An 18385-nucleotide genomic window follows, 5' to 3' on the forward strand; every position below is an offset into this window, starting at 1 on the left:
AACAATTTGTATACAAGTTAAGTCCAATATAATAGAGGAATCAGTAATTGTCAGTTGAGATGAGTCTTTATGGACAAAATATATATATGAATGGTATATATTTTGAATTAATATGCAGTAAATCCCAGGCAAAAAGGAATAAGAGGCTTATTTTTATGCCTGATGAAACCACCGTGTTGTGTGGTCAAGAAATGCGTTACAGCAACATTAAACTTGTCTTTTAATATTTATATACGGAGGAGTCTTTCTGTCTGATTATTCAGATTGAATTTGCTCTATCTGCACAAATAACTATACAAACCATTACATCACAATTGGTTTGCCTGCACCATATCTTCAGACTGTTGTTTGATACTTGGATTCAAACTTCCCTGTGATCTTACCTGTGATCTGAGAACTGGTCTCTACCTTGATACAGGATCAGTATCCAGTTAGCTGACTACTGCAAGTGTCAGCCTGCCTGTTTGCACTATCTAGTGCCTTCAAAAATTACTGTCACCTGCTGCAACTGAAACATCAAGTGTGTCAGAACCGATAAATTCATCAGAGCTGCCAAGTATCTCTCAGCCCTGAAAACTACTAACTGGATTCCCAGGATTCTACTTACCAAGACAACTGGGAAAGACCCTGGGACAAGACAACTACCATATTGCCAAGATCTATCGAAGCACCAGACTCAGGAAGTTCCTTAACCAGGACTACCATACACAAGGCTGCACGGAAAGAACAAACACAGACAGCGGCGGACCACAGACCCCCACCTATATCATATGACTACACATTACCTCATATGTTTGAGGTACCTTCCGGTAAGAAGACAACTATACATTCCTTTTTGCCTGGGATTTACTGCATATTAATTCAAAATATATACCATTCATATATATATTTTGTCCATAAAGACTCATCTCAACTGACAATTACTGATTCCTCTATTATATTGGACTTAAGTTGTATACAAATTGTTTGTAGCTGCGCAGAAGTACTTTGATTTTTCTCTTTCATTACCATGTATAAATATATGTATGTATATAAATACATATGCTTGTATTTCTAAATGTATGTATAAATGTATTTGTATGTGTATATATGTATTTACAGACATATATACACTTATTTAGAAAGGAAAAAGGGGCCTATGGCACTACTGTTTTATATTTAAAACCCTTCAATAACCCCTAAATATAAGATAAGTTGTTTTTTGTTTATAGGGGGTGTAGGTGCTGTGTGTATTTTTTGAAACTGCACAGGTACAAGAAAGGAAAGAACCTTTATCTGGAAAAGAATACACATATAGCACTCTGGATAATACACTGATTGGCAGCTAAATTAGCTGATATGAAATAAACAGCTTACATGATAAACAGCTTACATGAAGATTAAACTTAAGGGCAAAAAGAGAGTTAAAACTTAACGTTTATTAAGTTAAAAAAAAAATAGGAAATATAATAAAAACACACTTAGGAACAGGTTTCTGACCTCTACAGGGGTGATGCCCTTATGCTACTGCCTGACAACTTTCCAATTAATGACTTCCCTAGAGATTTACAATTTGAGTATCTTAGACTGACCTTGTTACTTTTATCTTGGGGATTCCCCAAAGTGGGCTCTCTCACTCTTGCCACGCAATGGCAAAGAAGGTAATGTCCACAGCACTCCAAATAGCAAAATCTTTATTTCAGGACTTAAAAAAACAGCGACGTTTCGGGATTAATTACCCTTAATCATGCATGATTAAGGGAAATTAATCCCGAAACGTCGCTGTTTACTCTTAGTACAGCATTTGACTGGTGACATTGCACTCTTCCACCTAGGACTGCAAAGATTACAGAAACCTGCCAGGACTTTATGTGTCATCATTCTCCTAGCCGCTACACTAGCCATAGCTAGGCAATGGGCCAAAGACTCCCCTTTAACTCTGCCACTAGTACTAGACATTCTTACATAAATAAAATGGAATAATAGAGAGTAGAGGGGCGCTACAATCTCTATTGCTCAATCTGGTGCCCATGGGACGAGTTTCAGAGATGTAGTCTGCAAACTAATGGAAAAAAAACAAGTTACACATAATACAGATGCATAGCCCTCACATTTATGAAGATTTCTCAGACGGTGGGCATCTACCTCCTCCCCAAGTTTATAATAGTCCTCCTTCCCCACCCCCTTTTTTTTTTCATATTTCCCATTTGTGGTCCGTTTGTAAGCTCTTCGGGCCCTAACCTAGTACATATTGTTATGTTTATACTCTATGTCTTCAAATAGTTACAAGCTACAGTGGGGCAAAAAAGTATTTAGTCAGCCACCAATTGTGCAATTTCTCCCACTTAAGAAGATGAGAGAGGCCTGTAATTTTCATCATAGGTATACCTCAACTATGAGAGACAAAATGTGGAAACAAATCCAGACAATCACATTGTCTGATTCGGAAAGAATTTATTTGCATATTATGGTGGAAAATAAGTATTTGGTCAATATCAAAAGTTCATCTCAATACTTTGTTATATATCCTTTGTTGGCAATGACAGAGGTCAAACGTTTTCTGTAAGTCTTCACAAGGTTGTCACACACTGTTGCTGGTATGTTGGCCCATTCCTGCATGCAGATCTCCTCTAGAGCAGTAATGTTTTGGGGCTGTCGCTGGGCAACACAGACTTTCAACTCCCACCAAAGGTTTTCTATGGGGTTGAGATCTGGAGACTGGCTAGGCCACTCCAGGACCTTGAAATGCTTCTTACAAAGCCAATCCTTCGTTGCCCGGGCGGTGTGTTTGGGATCATTGTCATGCTGAAAGACCCAGCCACGTTTCATCTTCAATGCCCTTGCTGATGGAAGGAGGTTTGCACTCAAAATCTCACGATACATGGCCCCATTCATTCTTTCATGTACACGGATCAGTCGTTCTGTTCCCTTTGCAGAGAAACAGCCCCAAAGCATGATGTTGCCACCCCCATGCTTCACAGTAGGTATGGTGTTCTTTGGCTGCAACTCAGCATTCTCTCTCCTCCAAACATGACGAGTTGTGTTTCTACCAAACAGTTCTACTTTGGTTTCATCTGACCATATGACATTCTCCCAATCTGCTTCTGGATCATCCAAATGCTCTCTAGCATACTTCAGATGGGCCTGGACATGTACTGGCTTAAGCAGGGTGACACGTCTGGCACTGCAGGATCTGAGTCCCTGGCGGCGTAGAGTGTTACTGATGGTAGCCTTTGTTACGTTGGTCCCAGCTCTCTGCAGGTCATTCACTAGGTCCCCCCGTGTGGTTCTGGGATGTTTGCTCACCGTTCTTGGAGCATCATAAAGAAGAAGATACAGGTCTGTGAGAGCAAGAAATCTTGCTTGTTTGTAGGTGACCAAATACTTATTTTCCACCATAATATACAAATAAATTCTTTCCAAATCAGACAATGTGATTGTCTGTATTTGTTTCCACATTTTGTCTCTCATAGTTGAGGTATACCTATGATGAAAATTACAGGCCTCTCTCATCTTCTTAAGTGGGAGAACTTGCACAATTGGTGGCTGACTAAATACTTTTTTGCCCCACTGTATATGACGAGTACTATTATAACCTTAACATGTTCAATGTTCTTTCTCTGATGTATGTAGAAGCAAAATGTTTCCTTAATTTTCCATCAGCTGTTACTTGATTCTTCATGAGATTGATCAGTGTGTCCCCACTTGTTCATTAAAGACTCTGGTCTCTTCAGTGGATCAAAGATTTAATTAAAAAACAAAAAAACAAAACACACTTAGGAACCTTGAATAGTATAGTAGGTATACATGTGGAGTGAAAGATGTATATGGTCTGCTGATAGGTAAGGACAAACTTAGGTAAATTAGCTTGAGTTGTGTGGTTAATTATATTACCTCTGGGTAACCTATAGTCAGTACCTGTTTGAACTTATTGTCTGACTGAAGTGACATTTATAGGTAATGAATCATATATTCCATGATATATTGAAGTATGCTATTTGATACAAACAAGGATAGTAAACAAACGCAACAGTGTTGCATGTATATATCAAATCGTATGTCACTTGATGCATTGATACTATGGGGCCCGTGTTTCTGGCGAGCCTGCTCTGAGCAGGCGGACAGACATCGCCGGAATTCAACCTGATCGAGTACGATCGGGTTGATTGACCCCTCCCTGCTTATTGGATTTAACAAAAATACCCAGATTGAGTAGCAAAATTGACCCTTATAGTTCCACAATAAATAAATACGCAAGAGGTATACGAGTATACACATTAACCAACTGTGAAATAAAGTTGGTAGAACAGACCTTGTTGTGTGATTTAATCACTAAACCCTATTATAGCAAAATTGAGTTTAGTGATTAAATCACACAACAAGGGGTGTTCTACCAACTTTATTTCACAGTTGGTTAATGTGTATCAACAACTCATCAAACAACTGAAAAAGCGCAAAGTACTGCAGGATATTAGAAATAATCATGAAAAATCACATGCATGAAAATAATAATAATAAATACAACAGAATCATAATACATGTAAAAACAAATAAATTACATTCCAAACTTTATGTAATGTTCCTACTTTTCTGCAGGTAGAGTCTTTCTGTGAACAACGTGTCACAATGTCCAAAGACAGCCAAAATGTTTCTCCTTAATATGCAGCTCCCTTTTAAATCACTGGTGTGATATCGGTGAATGATGTGCACTTAGGACTAGAACAAAAAAAGCATGGAGCGCAAAGGGAAAAAAAGAAAAACCATCATGATGCAGTATATCAAAATTAAACAGATAAATTTATTGTATACACAAAAAAACAAACTCACAAGTGCGACCTCAAACAATGTGAGGTATGTATTGAGCGAAGGTACAAGTTACTCCTACTCCTCCTCATAGCCTCTGATGAAGTGGGAGGAGTCCCGTGAAACGCATAAGGCCACTCCCATATACACTTACTACGACGCTAAACCTTTTCCGGTCTGTGAGAAACCGTTGCCGGCAACATGGGTTTGCCATTCTAGATGAGGGACCTGCTCTGGGGTAATAGATCTCGCCCATATATCTCTCTATGTGTCATCGGACAGTTGCTTCTGCAGACAGGCAGGTCTGGGGATATAAGGTGCGCTCAAGGCCGCCATCAGGGGGTGACAGGGGTGACTCCTGTCAGGGGCCCAATGGGCCAGGGGGGCCCCATAAGGCAGTCACCAGTGGGTACTACAGCAGAGTGCTAATTGAGCATGGGAAATGTTATTACAAGGAGTAAAGTATTAGCATTTGAGAGGATTTCTGAGTGTGCACTAAACCACTGTGCACAGTGTGAGACAGACTTGGCACTTTGTTGGTACAGTGTGTGCCTGAGTCAGACGGCAGATCACTTTCATTTGCAGAGGAGGTAGGACTTACTTAGCAAATATTTTATATTTCTTTGTGCAATTTCGGATTGTAACTTCAGTGTGGTAGTAGTTGTATGGTGGGGCCAGGGGTCCATAAAAACAGCAGCAGTGTATTTATGATTATTTGACAATGCTTTAGAAATTCTATATTTAAAACCATACAGAAATGTTTCCTCCTCAATACACAAAATGGTAGGTGCCCTTTTGGCAGATATGCATTTTTTTAAAATGTATTTATATATATATATATATATATATATATATATATATATATATATATATATATATATTACATTCCTGTTTACTGCCCCTTTATGCAAGGACTTTCCAGATGCAAGGAGGCATTTTATCTAAGATTTTTACATCTGCATAAAATGTTATACTCTCAGACTAAGATTGCTCAGTGTTTGAAATGAGACATGTTAACTTAAAACTGTTCAGTTTACACTACAGCTAATTTTGAAATACATACCAACAAGTCTAAATCCTGCATTTAACCAGATCTAATGGTTTGAGTACCACATCTTATGGTTCCACCAAGACCATATAGAGTACAGCATTTTCAAAATCCATAAGTACAGCTGACAGATGGGAACATTTGTACACTATATTTGAAGTGGTGCTCTTGGTTGGGGAAAATGGGGAAAAAACAAGCAAACATATGTCAACCTTTTAAAAGTACTTTTCTTTATCTAGCCATCTACCCAGATCATTAATGTACAATTTTGAATTTACAGAATTATTTTTGTTTGCACATTTACAAGTATGATTCTTTAAAAAGTGATCTCTTAATTTCTGCAATTTTTTTATCATGCATGTCACACACTGTTGATTTAGGGGATGCAATGTGCATAAATGTTTCCTCCTGTGAGTGTTTCTGTAGGTGTCTTTGTTTATGTCTTTGTGTTTTGGTTTGTGTCTCTATGAGTGTGTATGTATTTTTTTTTCTGGTCTCTCTGTGAGGGTGTGTTGTATGTCTTTGTGTGTTTTCTGTGGATGTCTCAGTGAGGGTGTGTGTATGTATGTCTTTCTGTGTTTATGTGGTTGTCTCTCTGTGTGTGTATGTCTTTGTGTGTTTTCTGTGGGTGTCTCTGTGTGTGTGTGTGTGTGTGTGTATGTCTTTGTCTGTTTTCTGAGGCTGTCTCTGTCAGTGTTTCCTTTGGTGTATGTGCAAGTTTGAGTTTGTGTGTGTCGACGGTCTGTTCCTTTTTAGGACATGTTGACCTTATTACTGATTATTCACATCTTTCTATTGACTTTGAGACTAACGAGACCTTACTGGAAGTCACCAATCCACCATTTAACCTTTAAATTATTGTTTAGGCAGTTCAGGGCCCTTCCTTTCAGCCACTGCATCCTGTTGTCATCATTTAGTTGGCATCTTCCTTTACAAAAAGATAATCAGAACTCCATATTTTGTTTTCTAAATCTCCTTTTTTTACAAAACTGTAGTTTACCTCATTACTTGTCAGGTCAATGTAAACAAGTGCTGAGTGTCTGTTTGGGTGTCTGTGTCTGAGTGTGTTTATTTGCGTATCTGCTAGAGTGTCTATATGTGAATCCTTATGTGTGAGTGTGTGTGTTTCAGTGTATGAGTGTGTCTGTGTGTGTATGTTACTACCTTTACAACATTTCCAAGTTTAAATAGACACTTAAGAATAAAGTGCATATACGTTTTAGTCATTTGGTCAAAAATTGCACATGTCAAAGGAGGGGGGGCCTGATCAATGGTTAAGTCAGGGGCCCCAAAATTTCTAGTGGCAGCCCGTGCGCTCCAGTACAGAGTAGGAGTTACTTGTACCAATGCTCAATACATACCACACATTGGTTGAGGTCACACTTGTGAGTTTGTTTTTTTGTTTATACAATAAATTTATCTGTTTTATTTTGATATACTGCACCATGATGGTTTTTATTTTTTTCCCTTTGCGCTCCATGCTTTCCTTGTTCTATTCCTTGGTTAATGTGTATACTCTTATACCTCTTGAATATTTATTTATTGTGGAACTATAAGGGTCAATTTTGCTACTCAATCTGGGTATTTTTGTTTAATCCAATAAGTATAAAGTAGTAGTATAAGAGGCCGAATTATCAAATGTCTGTCGGACCTGATCCGACAGTGCGGATCAGGTCCGACAGACATCGCTGAATGCGGAGAGCAATACACTCTCCGTATTCAGCATTGCCCCAGCAGCTCTTGTGTGCTGCTGGTGCAACGCCCCCCCTGCAGACTCGTGGCCAATAGGCCGCCAGCAGGGAGGTGTCAATCAACCCGATCGTACTTGATCGGGTTGAATTGTGGCGATTCCTATCCGCCTCATCAGAGCAGGCGGACAGGGTTGTGGAGCAGCGGTCTTTAGACCGCTGCTCCATAACTTGTCTTTCTGGCGAGTCTGAAGACTCGCCAGAAACACGGGCCCTCAAGCTCAGTTTGGAGCTTGATAAATGGGCCTCCATGTGTTATTCTCTTTTTGTTAGATTTGTCCATGGCTAGGATGGTTTTTAAGCTTCTGCCTTGTCTTGCAGGTTTATTTCTTGAGTTCCATCACTACAGTTGAGGTTGTAGTGCCTCTCAAACTCTTATGATGTTTGTAAGTTTTTCAGACTTCTTAGGCCTTGTTTGTACATTTTACTCACTTTGCAAGCTTAGTTCCTGGCTGTATGGAGTAAAGCCTTATTATTATTATGCTTGGTTGTGGGAAAGTTCCCCTTTAACCTTATTACTTTTCTTTCCACTAGACTAGTTTTTTCTTTTTAGGGCTTCCATAATGAGACCTTTTTTGACCTAATAAGATTTTAAGCCAAGCTATTCAGTATTCTTACTTTTAACATGTTTGCCTTCAAAGGCAATTTTTGACAGGAAGGTTCTGCAGGGTGCTGTTCCTGATTAGTATAGCGCCCCCCCCGTTTGATTTTGTCTGGTAGAGTTCACAGCTTGAGTGCAAGATACTACATGTACATGATCCTAATTATCTTGTGGACTCTTACCCTCTTATGACAGACGACAAAATATATGCTTACCTGATTAACGAAATTCTTTCATGATGGCGAAAGTCCACAAGCCTGTTCTTGTTCTTCTACCTTCAAAGGCAATTTTTGGTAGCAATGGATCCACTCTGCCTGATAAGTTACATACCTGCCTTACATGTTTATCCCCCCCCCCAATTTCATGATGGTCTTGTGGACTTCACTACTTTGTTATAATAGCCCACAGGTAATGATCTTGTATGCTTACCTGATAAATTCACTTTTTTCATGATGGTTGAGAATTCATGAGCCTCCTATTTGTTATTGTATACAGTTGGCAGCAGGACTTGTATGCACTTAATTTGCTTTACTTTGACCTTTCCAGCTTTTCTGGTTTCCTTGATAACTTGGCCATATGTATGCTTGAGGGATTCTGGGATAGTGGGAGGGATTAAAGCTTTGGACTACATATAACCCCCACATATAACAATTTCATGCACCCTTATGAAATAAATTAATTTATGAGGTAAGCATACATTTTTTATTTTTATAAATTCATTTTAATAAAGTGGGTTTTTATCATTTAGATAGTGTTTTTTATCCCTAAATTTTATTTTCAGCTCTTGGAGATAAAAGAGTTAAATAAAAAATGTTTAAATGCTTCTTGGTAAATACCCTGGGGTACCTAGTTCCTCCAAATTTATACTTTTGTGAAATGGTTTTGTATTGGGTGACCACTAATATACTTACAGGCCAAGCATAGCAAAATCAAGCAATAATCCCATCCTTGTAATATTTGGCCTATATTTGCTATAAATATCTTGGAAACCTAAACATATGGGGTTTTCCTAAAATGAGGACAAAATAACAAATCTATTTTGAGGTATTTTTCTTTGGCTACGCTATTTTTGTAGAAATTATTATCAAGAAAACTGCAAATTTTCTTTTTAATTTCCCTAATTTTTCAGTAGTAAATTATTATTTATTATTTTATGTACCCCTATAGGGTATGACAAAAAAAGCTCTGCCTATTAAAAAACGCAAAACATATATAACATGTAATGGTGCACTTAAATGGATACTAAACCCAATTTTTTTTTATTTTATGATTCAGATAGAGCATGCGATTTTAAACAACTTTCTAATTTACTCCTATTATCAATTGTCTTTATTCTCTTGGTATCTTTATTTGAAAAAGCAAGAATGAAAGCTTTAGTATCGGCCCATTTTGGTTCAGCACCCTGGATAACGCTTGGTGATTAGTGACTACATTTAGCCGCCAATCAGCAAAAGCTACCCAGGTGCTCAACCTAAAATTTCTAAAATTGCCTTTGTCACTTAAACATAGAAAGTGAAAAAAACATATGTCCTTAAGGGGTTACATTCTGTATTTATTTTAAAATGCTGATAGTTTTTGTCTGTTGCATATACAAAATTATGTATACTTCTTTAAATTATTGTTTTTCCTCTAAAACTATTGAGCTTTTGAATTTTGAACAACAGATATTCCTGTGCTTTTTAAAACTAATTTTTATTTATATACTTGTGGAGGGTTGATGCTATTCGCCAATAGACATATTAAAGAGTTGTCTATCTTATAGGGACACTAAACCCAAATATTTTATTTTATAATTCAGAGAGAGCATGCAATTTTAATCAACTTTCTAATTTACTCCTATTATCAATTTTCTTTGTTCTCTTGCTATCTTTATTTTAAAAGGCAGGAATGTAAGCATAGCAGCCGGCCCCTTTTTGGTTCAGCGCCTGGGTAGTGCTTGCTGATTGGTTTGCTACATTTAGCCACAAATCAGCAAGCACTACCCAGGTGCTGAACCAAAAATGGGCCAGCTCTTAAGATTACATTCCTACTTTTGCAAATAAAGATAGCATGAGAACAAAGAAAAATTGATAATTGGAGTAAATTAGAAAGTTGCTTAAAATTGCATGCTCTATCTGAATCATGAAAGAAAACATGTGGGTTTAGTGTCCCTTTAACAAATAAGCAGCTGGGGATTTGTTATGCACAAACATGCACTTCCTGTGCTATAGCCATTTTTGTCATATGCATAATAGATTTTTTTCTTTACAGTTTTGATACTTCAGACTGTCTTACTTTTCCAATAACATTTGTTTATAAAATGAATTATAGATATTTTAAATATGAATAATTCTGTTTATGCTAACGATTTTATTTCTGCATTTAAGCATTAAACCATATTTTTCTTTGCAGACACCGTATTTTTGGACCACAAATAAATGGCCGGCATCAGAGCTGGACTATGGTAAAACGCTGATTTTACTTGTTCAAACTAAAAATAGTCTATAAAATTATTCTGTTACAGGATTATCAAGAGCTTAATACAACAGCTTGATGCCTGTGAACAAGAATTGTTTCCCTAGAAATTGACATTTTCCTTTGACTAACGTTCTTCCTACTGTTCTTTTGTTGGGTTTATATAATATGGATTTTTTTTTAGTTTTGTTTGTATTAATAGAATTCTATTCTTTAATTGTGCATGTTTTTTAGTTATTTTAAATCTATTTTTAAACAAATTTTACAACCATTGCACACAGATTATGTTAATGTATAAAATGTATCATCCATCTTATATGACCCTTTGTTAAAAATATTCTTATATAAAGTACTTTGATGAAAGGATATATATTTAATTATTCCACGTTAGCAGATGAATAAGTTTATTTTTTCACAGAATAATGCTCTTCCTAGTCCTATTTGGAGCAGCCCAAGGACCTGTTGTATGATGCTCCATTTTGTAATCTTATCAAGCACAAACACAACACAAGCACATCTATGATTCAAGGTAGTAATTACACTTACTTGAAATTAACAAATCTGTATGCACATACCATCTCTACCATTGGGAGACATCTCGTCTTGATGACTTTGCACAGTCTACAATATAACTCTGTAGGATGTATTGCCTCTATGGTTTTTGTCTGCACACGGTGCAGACTTTTTCCAGAGTAAGCTTACTCCTAAAAAAGTCTGCGTAGTGTGCAGATAAAACACGTGCAGGCAATACAAGCTACGGAGGTGTTGAGGACTGCACACACCATTCTTCAAGTGGAAGCTTTCATCTGGCCAATAACACTGGTACAGTGGTACGATCCAGTCAGTTAAGTTTACTCTTGAAAAAGTCTGAGTAGTGTGCAGATGAAACGTGTAGAGGCAATACAAGTTACGGAGGTACTGCACACATCATTCAGCACAAGGAGACTTTCAACTGGCCAATGACAGTGGTACAGCGGCACAAGACAATCAGTTAAAGGGCCATGATACCCAAATGTTGAAACACTTGAAAGTGCTGCAGCATAGCTGTAAAAAACTGACTAGAAAGTATCACCTGAACATCTCTATGTAAACAAGATATTTTACCCCAAAATGTCCTAAGTATTTACACCCCATTGTAAAGGACTTTAAGCAGCAAATCAGTATATCTGACCCGGGACAGGCAAGGGAGTAAGCTCATGCAGTTTAAGGAAGTTTACTATGAAATATGAGAATTCAGTCAAATCTCATGAGATCACAGTAGATGAGTTCATGACCTCAGCACTGCTGATGCTGATTGGCTGCTGTTCATTTCTTCCCTTTTTTCCATCTTAATATGATGAGAGTCCACGGCTTCATTCCTTACTTGTGGGAATACAGAACCCTGCCACCAAGACACCCCAGCCAAAGGCTTAAATACCTCCCCCACTCCCCTCACCCCCCAGTTATTCTTTGTCTTTTCATCACAGGATGGCTGGCTGAGAAGTGTCGGAAGATTCGGAGTAGTCTCTTATGGAGGGTAGTACTCTTCGCTATGGGACTGGAGTTTTAAGTAGTCTTGTCAGCCTCTCAGTGAGAGCATTGACGAAGGTTAGGGTCTGGAGATGCAGGGAGAGACTTTCTGTAAAACCATCCAGACTTGTATTAAGAGCTCCTAAGCAATCAGTGTTGACGAGTTTCATTGCCTGCATCTATCACTCAAATCCATGTCAGGTGCGATGCTACAAGACTGTCAAACTTGAGAGGCTGTCGGCGATGATTCCGGTAAGATTGTTTAATTTTATTTCATATGATAACGTAAGAAGACAGGGTCACAGTGTGACTCCTCTATCTGTATAAAATCAAGGGTTAATATCTCCAGAAGGGGATTATTGAACAGGGGGTATTTATACATGATTTGCTTTATTATGTTTTATGCTGCGACATGTGTGAGACGAGGCTCTGGCAGATGTGGGAACATTCAGTCTTTTGTTTAGGCTCTGTCTAGAATCAGGCCTTTGTTTAGACATTCCGCTGCTTCTTGGAGTTTAAATTTGGTTCTTAAGGTTTTGCAGAGGGTGTTCTGTTTGAGCCCATGCATTCGGTTGACATTAACTTACTGTCTTGGAAGGTTCATTTTCTACTGGCTATTGCTTTGGCACACAGAGTCTCTGAGATGGCGGCCTTGCAATGTGAGCCTCCTTACCTAGTTTTTCATGCTGATAAGGCTGTTGTTCGCACTGGGTTGGGTTTTCTCCCTAAGATTGTGTCTGATCACAACATCAATAAGGAAATTGTGGTTCCTTCCTTGTCTCCTAATTCTTCTTCCTCGAAGGAATGATTAGTTCATAATTTGTATGTGATTTGGGCTTTTAGACAGTCTTCGGCATTGTTTGTTGTCTATTCTGGGAAGTGAAGAGGGCAGAAGGCTTCTTCCACTTCCTCAGAGGATTATGGCTCATTCAACTAGAGCTGTGGCTTCTTTATGGGCCTTCAAGAATGAGGCCTCTATGGAGCAGATTTGTAGGGTGGCTACCTGGTCCTCCTTACATACTAGTTTGACAAATTTTACGTTTTTGCTTTGGCTGAAGCAGCTTTTGGGAGAAAGGTTTTGCAGGCAGTGGGGTCCTCGGATTAGGGTCCGCCTCTCTTTTACCCTCCCGTTTTCATTTAGTGTCCTCTAGAGCTTGTATAAATGCTTCCCACAAGTAAGGAATGAAGTTGTGGACTCTCCTCATATTAAGATGGAAAACAAATTATGCATACCAGATCATTTCCTTTCCATCTGTATGAGGAGAGTCCATGGCCCCCTGCACGTTTTCTCCATTGGGCGGACCTAAATTTCTTTTTGTTCTTCTGGCACCTTTTATAGCCTGATATTTCTCCTACTGTTCCTTGTTCCCTCTGCAGAATCACTGGGGGATGAGGGGAGTGGGGGAGGTCTTTAAGCCTTTGGCTGGGGTGTCTTTGCCTCCTCCTGGTGGCCAGGTTCTGTATTCTCACAAGTAAGGAATGAAGCCGTAGACTCTCCTCATACAGATGGAAAGGAAATTATCTGGTAAGCATAATTTATGGGTTTTTTTTACCTGCAAATGGACAGCAGCTAAAGTATAACTTTTTACACAGCACTTACTCTAGTGAGCTGAGGAAATTGTGAGGTAAAATATCTTCCTTTTTTACATAGAGATGCTCAGGTGATATTTTCCTGTCAGCTTTTTTACAGTTATACTGCATCAGTTTCAAGTTATTTAGCATATGAGTATTATGTCTGTTTAAGCTTACTCTTGAAAACTTCTACTGAGTATGCAGACAAAACGCGTAGAGGAAATACAAGCTATAGAGGTGCTGATGACTGCACACATCATTTATTATGAGGAGACTTTCAGCTGGCCAATGACAGTGGTAAAGTGGCACAAGACATTCAGTTATATTGTGGGCTATGCAGAGTCATCAGGACGTCCCTTTTTCCTAATGGTACAGGTGTGTCAGGGTTTTCTACCTGCTTTGTTTGCCATGTGCTGCTGGCAGCCATTTTACTCACCTCTCTTGCTGACTCTGGTGCATAATGTGTGATGCTGCATATTTCCTGCACTTCCTTTTATGGCCAGACTGGTGTACATCATCCGTGTGAGACAGGAGGCAGTCTCAGAATTGTGATGTCATCACTTATTATTTAAAGGGCCTCTGTTCAGTATGCTTTGCCCTTGCGTTGTCTCAGACCTGTTTGTGAGAGCTCCTGTGTATTACCTGGCTGTCTGACGTCCCTCCTGGTTCCTGATCCCTGGTTTGTTCCTGACTCTGCTGTTCTCCTTGTTCCTGATTCCGGCTCGTCTGACTACATGCTTTGGCTCCTGACTCGGCTCGTCTGACTATTCAATTTGGCTCCTGACTCGGCTCGTCTGACTACCAGCTGTGGTTTTGATTCCTGGCTTGTTATTTGACTTGTGGACTTTTTATTATTTTTTGCTATTAATAAAGATGTGATTATTTTTGCACTTCTCATCTCAGTCTGATTCCTGGCATCCTGACATTACGCAAGGGCCATGAATCCTGATGGTGCTAATAATCCACCTTTACCTGCCATAATTTCCAGGATGGATGAACAGGATCACCGCTTGGATCAATTTGCACTAGCCCTGCAAACCCTGCTGACTTGCACTGCACATTTGGACCAAAGTGTCCCACAAGTTATGGCTGCTCCTGTTTACGCTGCTGCACCTAGTCCTACCAGGAGCATGTCCGGTTCTGCACTTCTACCTCAGTGATATGGAGGCGATCCTAATCAGTGCAGAGGTTTTTTTGAACCAGGTGGGCATTTACTTTGAGATTTTACCTCAGGCGTTTCCCTCTGACAGAGCTAAGGTGGGATTTCTTATCTCATTACTCTCTGACACAGCTCTTGCCTGGGCTAATCCCTTGTGGGAGACAAATAAACCAGTGATTTCAAATTACCCTGAATTTGTGCCCTCATTTCGAAGGGTATTTGATGTTCCGGCTCGCTCCTCCTCTGCTATTAAATGATTCATGTCCATTCAGCAAGGTACAAGATCTGTTGCTCAGTATGCTATTGAGTTCCGTACGCTTGCCGCAGAGGTAGGTTGGAACAATGAAGCCCTTGTTGCTGCCTTCTTTCATGGGCTCTTTTTGATGTGATTAAAGACGAAGTTGCTGCCAGAGATTTACCAGAGGATCTCGAGGCATTGGTGTCTTTTTTCATCCTAATTGACATCAGACTCAGAGAGAGGCCCTCTTTCAAGGAGCACTTGTGGAAGCTTCCTTTTCCGTTGTCTCCTACGTGTTCGTTCCCACCCGTGCCTCCCTCTCCTCCCATGCCTCCTGGTCCCGAGTCACCAGGAACTGCTGAGCCGATGCAGTTGGGATTCAATTGTTTCTCCGTGGTGGAGAGGGCCTTTAGGAGGAGGGAGGGGCTCTGCCTCTATTGTGGGTTACAGGACCACCTTTTGAAGTCTTGTCCTACACGACCAGGAAATGCTCACACCTAAGGTCCTGTCGGGGGCAGACCTTGGGTGGTTTTATCCTCGTCCCCGGAACCTCTAAAGGAGAAACCTTTGGTCATGGTTGTCCTTTCCTGGGTGGACTCCTCCATAGTCACCCAGGCTCTTGTTGACTCCGGTGCTGTGGGCTATTTCATTGACAGTGCTTTTGTATCAAAGCACTCCATTCCTGTTTTGCTTCAGTCCATTCCACTTGCTATTGAGGCCATTGATGGCAGGCCCCTTCAGCCCGCACTTGTTACTCACGAAACTGCTCCGTTATGCATCGCTGTTGGGGCTCTCAATTTTAAAACCCTCCAGTTCCAGGTGATAAACTCTCTGTATTTTCCGATTGTGCTGGGTTATCTCTGGCTCCAAAAGCACAATCCCAGTCTCGACTGGCGCAGGTCTGAAATTTTGTTGTGGTCCCCGCAATGTATTTCCACTTGTTTTCAGAAACCAGTTAAAGTCTTGTGCACCTCTTCGGTATCTTAATTGCCAGAGGAGTACCGAGAGTTCCTAGACGTTTGTGACAAGGTGCGTGCCGGTACGTTGCCTCCTCACCGGTCTTACGATTGTGTCATAGACCTACAACCCGGAGACATTCCTCCTCGGGGCCGGGTGTACCCTCTGTCTGTTGCAGAGAATTGTGCTATGGAGGAGTATGTTGCCGATGCTCTGTTGCGGGGGATCATCCGCAAAGCCTGCTCTCCTGCAGGGGCTGGCTCCTTCTTTGTGAAGAAAAAGGGTGGTGAGTTAAGACCATGCATCGATTATAGGGGTCTTAATCGTCTTACCATTAAGAATGCTTACCCTATTCCGCTCATTACGGAACTCTTTGACTGCCTCAAGGGAGCTACAGTCTTTACTAAACTTGATTTGAGAGGAGCGTACAATCTTGTTAGGATCAAGGAGGGCCACGAATGGAAAACAGCATTTAACACCAGGAGCGGGCATTATGAGTATCTTGTAATGCCCTTTGGCCTAAGTAATGCTCCTTTTTTTTCCAGGAATTTATTAATGATGTCCTACGAAATATGTTGCAATAGAGTGTTGTGGTGTACTTAGACAACATCCTCATACAATAACCCACACTTGAGGCTCATCCTTCTGATGTTACACGGGATCTTCAGAGACTACGTGAGAACGGTCTGTTTTGTAAACTCAAGAAATGTGAGTTCCATCAGACTCAAGTTACCTTCCTAGGTTATGTTATCTCTGTTGTATGGTTCTCCATGGACCCTGAGAAGTTATCTGCAGTTCTGCAGTGGCCTCGCCCAGTTGGTCTTCGGTCTATTCAACGTTTTTTGGGGTTCGCCAATTACTATAGAAAGTTTATTAAAAACTTTTCTTCCTTGGTCAAACCTATCACAGATATGACCCGTAAAGAGAAGGATCCACTCCATTGGTCACCTACTGCCATTAAGGCCTTTGATAGTCTTAAGACTGCCTTTGCTGCCTCTCCAGTTCTGGCTCATCTTAACCCTGTCCTGCCTTTCGTTCTTGAGGTCTATGCGTCTGAGACTGGAGTAGGTGCCCTCTTGTCTCAACATCCTATGCCTGACGGTTCCTTGCATCCGTCTGGTTTCTTCTCTAAGAAATTGTCTCCAGCGGAGTGCAATTATGAAATTGGCGACAGGGAATTACTGGCCATAATTTTGGCACTCAAGGAATGGAGGCATCTTCTTGAGGGCACTAGCGTGCCAGTACTCATTCTTACTGACCACAAGAATTTAACTTATCTATCGGAAGCAAAACATTTGTCGCCCGACAGGCCAGATGGGCGCTTATTTTTGTCTCGGTTTAATTATGTGGTCTCCTACCTGCCTGGTAGTAAGAATGTTAGGGCTCATGCCCTCTCTCGACAATGTTCGCCTCTGACCTCCTGACCATATTTTGGCTACCATACGTACTAATTTGACTTCTCCCTTGGGGAAGGAGATCCTGGCTGCTCAAACCAATGCACCTCCTGAGAAACCTAGTGGTAAGTGTTTTGTTCCTGAGAATATTCGAACTAAACTTTTGCACACTTACCACTATCCTAAAGCCGCAGGTCACCCAGGCAAGAACCAAATGATTTGGTCTGTCATTTGACAATTCTGGTGGCCAGGTCTTCGTTCTGATGTTGCTGCGTATGTTGCATCCTGCTCAGTTTGTGCACAGAATAAGACTCCTCGACGTCTTCCTGTGGGTCTTCTTCAACCTATTGCTATTGGTGAACGTCCTTGGACACATCTTTCCATGGACTTCATTGTCGAGCTCCCTGTTTCCGATGGCAATACTGTTATCCTTATGGTGGGTGACCGTTTTTCTAAAATGTCACATTGCATTCCCTTGAAGAAGTTGCCTACCGCTCAGGAGCTTGCTTCAGTTTTTGCCCGGGAGGTCTTCCGTTTACATGGGTTACCCAAGGAGATAGTGTCAGACCGGGGTAGGCAGTTTGACTCCAGATTTTGGCGTTCCTTTTGTGCTCAAATGGGGATCCAGCTTTCCTTCTCCTCGTCATATCACCCTCAATCCAATGGGGCTGCGGAACGGTCTAATCAAGCTTTGGAACAGTTCCTCCATTGCTATGTCTCAGATCACCACAATAATTGGTCTGAACTGTTACCTTGGGAAGAGTTTGCTCGTAATAGTGCTATTAATGCTTCCTCCAAGTTATCCCTGTTCATGGCAAATTATGGGTTTCTACCATCCTTGTTGCCCAATTCATTCATGTCTCAGGGTATTCCGGCTTTGTGGGAGCATCTCCGGCAACTCCGTTCCACATGGGTGCAGATTC

At 40.4% G+C, this 18385-nt stretch overlaps 1 protein-coding gene across 1 annotated transcript in view; it reads left to right on the top strand.

Annotated features, from left to right (window-relative positions):
- The window catches only part of LOC128642128 (regulator of G-protein signaling 11-like), an 801065-nt gene that overhangs the window by 423184 nt on the left and 359496 nt on the right, over positions 1-18385 (top strand). Inside the window, exon 5 of the mRNA XM_053694807.1 lies at positions 10571-10622. Within this exon, the coding sequence (XP_053550782.1) occupies positions 10571-10622 (52 nt within the window). The remainder of the gene's footprint in view (positions 1-10570; positions 10623-18385) is intronic.

The sequence above is a fragment of the Bombina bombina genome, chromosome 11 (genome assembly GCF_027579735.1).
Source record: "Bombina bombina isolate aBomBom1 chromosome 11, aBomBom1.pri, whole genome shotgun sequence".
Classification (NCBI taxonomy): domain Eukaryota; kingdom Metazoa; phylum Chordata; class Amphibia; order Anura; family Bombinatoridae; genus Bombina; species Bombina bombina.